This window comes from Primulina tabacum, chromosome 8 (assembly GCF_025594145.1).
Source record: "Primulina tabacum isolate GXHZ01 chromosome 8, ASM2559414v2, whole genome shotgun sequence".
NCBI lineage: Eukaryota > Viridiplantae > Streptophyta > Magnoliopsida > Lamiales > Gesneriaceae > Primulina > Primulina tabacum.
This window is the reverse complement of record NC_134557.1, coordinates 13639594-13646875: the sequence shown is the minus strand read 5'-3', so window position 1 is coordinate 13646875 and position 7282 is coordinate 13639594. Positions and strand designations below refer to the sequence as shown.

General features: G+C 37.1%; 1 protein-coding gene across 3 annotated transcripts; it reads right to left on the bottom strand.

Moving 5' to 3' along the window:
- Positions 1–1510: 1510 nt before the first annotated feature.
- Positions 1511–5206, bottom strand: LOC142553783 (magnesium transporter MRS2-1-like). Of its 3 annotated transcripts, XM_075664287.1 has the most exons (7): positions 5001–5152; positions 3805–4405; positions 3347–3475; positions 2916–3251; positions 2790–2837; positions 2131–2215; positions 1511–2003 (listed from the first exon to the last, which is right to left on the bottom strand). In XM_075664287.1, exons 2-7 carry the CDS (start codon positions 4384–4386, stop codon positions 1996–1998), a joined length of 1188 nt encoding a protein of 395 aa, XP_075520402.1. In that variant the 5' UTR covers positions 4387–4405; positions 5001–5152; the 3' UTR covers positions 1511–1995. The 3 variants fall into 3 exon arrangements, with proteins under 3 accessions (XP_075520402.1, XP_075520401.1, XP_075520400.1); XM_075664286.1 differs by lacking the exon at positions 5001–5152 and adding an exon at positions 5165–5206 and having other exon boundaries at positions 1511–2215; XM_075664285.1 differs by having other exon boundaries at positions 1511–2215.
- Positions 5207–7282: the final 2076 nt, after the last annotated feature.

The window sequence follows — 7282 nt, the reverse complement described above, 5'->3', positions numbered from 1 at the left end:
CATGTATATGTATATCAAATTAAATAACCATTATTTAATTTATAAACTAACTCTATGGTTAATTTAATTCCAGATTCCTCTAGAATATTTATGAGAATTTGTGCATGTTAGTAGTCAGCACTACTAGCACAATCATTTAATTAGTAAATTCCAAATTCACAAAAAAAAAAAAATGATTTCGAACTCATTATAACCTCGATCGACGATCCGAAAACGCCGATGTATCAAGAATACAAATCTTGTTCGTATAATGAAAATTGAAAATTTCGAAGATCAAAATTTTTTATTTACCATATTGGGCAGCTGCCAGGTTTAGTGAACTCCTTCACAAAACTGGGAGTTCCACTCTTCTTCCTTATTTAGCAATCATGCCAACTTCCATTTCTTTCATCCTATGGAATCATCTCATAAATTCCTTTATAAGCTTCCTACTTGATCTCCATCAAACTATAGTCGCCAAATTGCACCTCCTTGAAATTTGACTATTTCAACGGGAACACAGAATCCGATACTTGTGTGACCCTCAATGGTTCAGGGATACAGCTAGCCGTGGGTTCACGTCTGCATGTGATTCAGAATAACATTTATTCTTATTCGGGTTTACCATAGTGAACCTCATTCTTTTCATCAACTCCTTGATCAAGAATGTCAGAACTCATTTCCGATTGCACCCATCGGATCATGATAAGAGCGTCTAGTAGCATCGCCCCATGATCCCCTAGGTATCACTGATAGTGCCTGCAAGAACCTTTAGTCATAGTTAGCGTACAATACTGTCTCTTCAACACATATATCTCGATCGAATTTGCAATCATTGGTATATCGAGAGTTGCATATGAATTCGATAACGATGCGATTTATCTTTGAGTACTAATAGTGGCATGGCATGTGCAACTAGGAAAAAACATTTCCCTAAAGCACTATTTCTTGCTCTGGCCAGAGACTCCTTGCACTATAACTCATCATATCACATAGGATATCTTCACCCGTAGGCAAACGGTGAATCCCCGACTACAATGCATTTGCTCCTACGTATTTCGAAATTACACCCAACCTCGCCACCTGATGACCCTCGATGGAGTCGGTAAACGGATCAAAGTGCATGCTAGTACGTATAGCCCCTACATTGTCTCGGGTCAAAGGACTAATGATGTACAACCATAACGGCAGACTATTCCACTCGATAAGTAGGGAACCACTTGGATAGTCCGAGGGAGGGTTGTTCAGTGCATCATCATATGATCACCCATCTGTATGAATGGACATCTCCATGCCCTTGCCAATGAAACATGACATTTACACCACATATGCTAGTCTCAAGCTCAAGCGACCTTTATCCTTGTTTTAGGCGGCTGATTCGACTAGGAACCTGTTTAGAATATACGATACACTTCCTAATGAGTTTCATGATCTTACGTTGAGACGCAGACCTCATGGTACCTATTGTATATTCAAGGATTTTATCTATGCAGCTTGCATGAGTATACAGATAAAGTATAATGTCATAATCGAATAAAATCGTAAAATATTATTAAAATAAAGATTGTTTTACATTAGAGTCAATAAAACCCGAGCCACAAGTTGGCTTGCCGGGCACCTACTCTAACAATAGAGACTCGTGAATAAATAAGCGCAGTTCACTTGGGATATAGCACAGCCCGCAGGAACATTATTACCATACTATGAACCTGAAACCCAAAAAATGTCAGTCCGCGGATAAGAAATTTGGTAAGTAGACCCCAACTCCGTTCCTTGCTGGAAATTAGACAGGAAAAGCAAAGCCGCAGAAAGGAACAATCGGCGCACCACTTGGAAAGCGGGGAGAATGACACCACCGGCAAATGGCAAAGACCAAGAGAAGAGTGTATCATGGTTTCGAATCCCATTTCCTCATGGTGAATTACTCGAGCAAGAACCTTTACCTCGAGTGTGGATCGTGAAAAACTTGGTGAATAGAGAAGAGATGCCTCTGATTATCCATTTTCTACAGCGGCATCAATCTTCTATACTTGTAAAACCATAAAAATAGGCAAAACATAATGAGTCCAGAAACTCCAGTGATTATTATAACCCATTTGAATGCATCAGGGTCATCAAACAAGGGAATGGGAAAGTTCATTCCAAATATACCAGCTACAACTCCACATATGGCAACAAGAAATGTTGCAGTAGTGAGTAATAACTCAAACTGAATAAGCTGGTTTCGAACATTATCCTGCATAAAAATAATGATCCAATTAATCTGACACCATGTTATAGACATTGAAATTTCGTGGGTAATAATTGATAACTAAAAAATGCGCCTAAAAATTGAAAGCGTTAAAGAATTGCAGAGAACATGGACTATCACAGCAGGAATTCTTAACCTTACGAGCACCTGAACATTATCTTTCTATATAACTTTGGAAGGGGTTAATAGGTTAGAAGTATGAGTTCTAAGGTTTATCAGCACTCATAGTTGTACCTTCCATTATCTGAATCTCAGATTAGTAAATCAGCCAGATGAAGATTGCTGCAATGACGTACATTGTTCCTTTTTATAGAGGTTTAAGAATTATAATATTTTAGTAGCTAGAAACACAATTCTGTATGCAAGTTGTTTACCAGGTCAAGATTGTTAAAAGGGTCCATGTAATGAAAGAATATTTATGACCATATTTCTTCCTCGGCTAATTTAGAAATAGCTCACACCATTTTAAAAACATTTTTTTGCTTTTAACAGAAGACATGTATTTCTTCAGGAATGAAGAAAGAAGTTGAGCAGGCAAGACCATAAAAAAGCCTCATACCAGCTGAATGTTGATGAAGTCCTCGGTATCATCAATGTACTCCTTCAGCTGAAATTAGACAAGAAATTGTTAACACTGAAGACAAAAAATGAAAAGAAAATACATGTACATGGCTGCAGATGATACCGAAGTCAATTTATTGAGGGTGCTATCAATGACAACAAAGTATGCCTCCAACATCATTTCAAGCTCTTCTATTCTATTAACAACACTTTCTGAGCTCCTCATGCTATCCTGTCTGCTCCTTGCAAAACTAAGGTTTTTTTCAAGCTTCCTGCCACCAGAGGGTGAAGAAACAGGAGAGATAGGAGAAAAAGCAGACAGCAACCCATCAACTGATCTGATTCCCATCGAAGATTGATCTCCATCAAATGATGTTTCGGTGTGTCTTTTCTTCTCAGTGAGATACATTTCAGCCATATCTCCATCATCATCCATGAGCTGCTCTATCTCATCCCTAACCTAGAAAATAACATTAGAAATTTGTAGGAAGCATATATCAGAGCCAAATCGCCAGGGGAAATAAAGATGGTGCACCCAGCAGATTGATTTCACACCTTTTGAACCCTCCGAGTTAATGCAACAAGTCTGCTTTTTAATCGGCGAACTCGTTCCAGATTCAGGGTGCTGATCTTTGATGTAAGTTCATCCAACAGTGGATATGCCTCAATTTCTAGTTCTGCTGCCTTCATTTCAAAAATTTTGCAAATCTAAGTATAGTTATTGGTTATATGCTCCAACAATTATCGAACACGAAATCTGTACGGAAATTATAAGGAACCAGAATCCGGCAGTATTCAGAACAGAGATTCTATGTTCTAAACATTAATTTCATGGTGCTTTCAACAGGAAAAAATTATGTCATAACATAAACAGAGTGTCATTAACAGCATCAGGAAATGAAATTTCAGCGTTACTTTCAGTAATAGGAAATTTTACGTTTATCATTCTGTTTGAGATGCACTACCTATGTCTACAAAGACATGGAAAGAGAAACTAGGTTCTTGTTACATACCTGAGAGTCCAAAAAAGTGCAGGCAGTCTCCAAGGCAACTTCAAGAGCTCTAAATTCAAAGGGCAAGTAATCAGGAGATGTATTAGCAAACATATTGTCAAAATTTCTACTTCCTCTCCTTCTGCATAATTCCGGACCTTCAGACTGCCAAACTTCACCAAATCCCGCCGCTTGTAGACGTCGCTGCAGCTCCACCACGTACTGTAGCACACAGCTATCAAGGGAATTTAACAACAAAACCTCATCTGCGGTAATGATACATCGAATCTGCTCAAGATTTACGACAATTGCCTTCTCTCTACCAAGGATAGTTGAGGGGTAAACAAACAAGGGATCCAATAATCTTAGATCACGTGCAGGAAGATCACAACGACGCATCACCGCGAATTTGTCAACTTCTATCACTTGGGAATTCCCATTTGCGTCCACTCGTATCCAAGATTTAAGGCCTTGACCTCGCTTTTTCAAGCCAGAAATATCAACCCCTAGCCAGCCAGAGGTAGCCGGCCTATTCGATGAATCTCTGAGATTAAAAGCAGAAGCAGGTTTTGGTAGGATTAGGCGTTCTTTAAGGTTTTCCATCACAACAGAGTTCCCACAGCTGCAAAACAGAAAATGGATTTGCTGACTGAAATTTGAGGATCGACAATCATAATGTTTCGTCCAAACATTGCATCATGAAAAGTTTCCAACAAATTACGTCATAGGAGGAACTAAACTTGAGAGATTCGATCATTTCATTCCTCAACAAGTTGAGACCTCAATCTACGGATGATTTGGCAAGGTGTTTGGAATTCAATTTAACAATCCATAAAATTTCGGATAGTAGCAATTTATGACCTCCTCAAGCACCCAATATAACATAAACCACAGGAATTTCTCTCACCATGTTATTAAATATGCCGCAACATCTTCCTCAGGCCAAAACTTGTTTTTTTTTTATTAACTATAGACTTACCTTTCTTAAACCAAAAAGATCGGTCTTTTAGAGATTTAAACAAATTTATGAAAGAAACAAACTGACAATCACCAAAAAGGATCAATAAATCGAACGAAACGGGCACATGTTTTCAGCTAAAACCAATTTCCCGCCCCGTTTGATCTGTCACTGTCACTGTCATAAAAAATTAGGATTAAATACATTGAGAAACGATACGACGGTCCAGAAAATCAGCTTGAATAAGAATCACAGTCACCTCAATTATCAATGCAACTAGCAACAGATGAATTGTTCTCTCAATGATCGAACCAACAATTACTATAAAAACGAATTTAAAAAATCGAGATCGAGAAGTTCCGTGATTGAGTTCTAAGAAAGTCGGCGATGGAGATGGTACAAGAAATTAGGAGGAGAAGATACCTCGAATATACAGCAAATCAAGCGTGGCCTTTTTTAAATTTCTTTTTTTATTTGATAAAAACAAACTTGTCTTCTGTGTATTTGCGGCTGACCTTAGTCCTAGATATCTTTAGGTGCACGTGCTACGTGGGACCTAGCTCAATTTCTAGTTCGTCACTCGGTGCAAATATTATTCTGCTCGTACATTTATACTTCAGTTTCATGTTTGTAGCATGTAGATTGCGTTTTTTCTCTTCATTCTCACAATAATTCTTCTTTTTTTAGTCCTTCGTTCATTGGTTTTCTCTTCAATTTTTTTTCCTTCCTCTACATTAAGCAAGAGAATATTATAATCATTTGCTTTCCTAAAAAAAGTTTCAATTTTTCTCAATATTGTCAAAGATTTTAAATCGGGTGTAAGTTCTAATGTCATCTCAATTTTTTTTATCGATTACTGGTTTTTATTACAATGTATATACTGTAAATATAATTTTTCATATATTTCATTCTTAACTGTCCGGTCGCCCAAACATTATGGGTTCAATTGCCTAATTCTGTTTTCAGTCGCTCAATTCAGTTTTCACTCGCCCACTTTGATATGTTATGTCATCCGATTATATGTTAAATCATTTAATTTTTATGACATCTTTATTGCTTATTTTGTATAGGAATGACGATCATCCAGATTTTGATTAGTTCTAATGGAGAGTGGAAGAATGATGAACAAGGAACTTATACAGGGTTATCCGAATCTAAAGAATGGACGGCTATTTCCGTTGATGGTAGTAATTTGACCATAGAATGTGTCATGAATGAAATATACGATACACTTGGTCTGCCTAAATAAGATGTTGAATTGACATTGAGTTATTTACCAGAAGTAGATTCTTGCAAACCATGCTCAATCTATATACGGAATTCACGATCCTTGGGAACATATCTATCATTTTGTAATTCGCGTACTAGACTTGTTTTGCATGTGGAAGTAATTGAGATTTGTGATATTAGAGTTGATAGAGAAAAGGTTAATGCAAGTGATGTGCATTTTGGAGATGTGGAGGGTAGTGCTGTGAATTACAATATCATTAATGTATAAAATAGAAAAAGAAAATGTGATTTTGATGTAAATGTAGAATGTGGAAAAAAGGAAATTGATTTGGATATGGATGCTTTTAATCAGGGTCTTCATGATGAATATTTTGGTTGTACTTTTATCCAAGATGGTTTTGAATTGACTGCAGCAACAAAAGAAGTTGTTGTTGAAGAAGATAATGCCAATAAAAACTTGAACCAAAATGATGTCTTCGATCTACCTAGAACACAAAGTCCACATGTTGATTTCTATCATTCTGATTTATTGGAAGCGAATACACAAAATTTGTTGGCTATTAACGATATATGGTGATGGTGCATTTTCATTCACCGATGGATCGAATTTATCAGTTGGTTAAAAGTTCAACATTAAAAATGAACTTAAGAAAGAATTGACTAAATTTTTTTTGAATGCTTCATTTGAAATGAATGTTGAAAGGTCGACAAAGACACTTTATGTGGTGGGATGCATTACAGAAAAATGCAGTTGGAGAGTGCGAGCAACACGAAAGGCTAATTCAACTCAGTTTGAAATTCGAATTTATTGTAAGATACTCACATGTGACCTTTCTGACAGAAGACGAAGGCACCGACAAGCAAGTTCTATTGTAGTTGCAGATGTATTGCTAGAAAATTTTAGAGGGCAACAAATCACCCCCGTGCCAAAAACAATAATGACAATGATGCAAAATAAAGGGCTTGGTGTTAGCTACTACAAAGCTTGGAAGGGCAAGCAACTTGCTCTTAATCATTTGAGGGGAGATCCAGAAGAGAGTTACAGAACTTTGCCAGCTTATTTATTTGTTGTTAAGCAAGTGAACAAAGATACTATAACTCGTTTGGAGACTGACTCTAGTGGAAGATTTAAATACATGTTCCTAGATTATGGGGTATGCATCTTTGGGTTTCGTAGGATGCGAAAAGTTATAGCAATTGATGTGACTTTTTTGAAGGGAAAATATAGAGGTGTTTTGCTTCTTGCAACAGCCCAAGATGGAGATTTACATCAATACCACATTGCATGGGCTGTTGTTGACTCAGAGAATG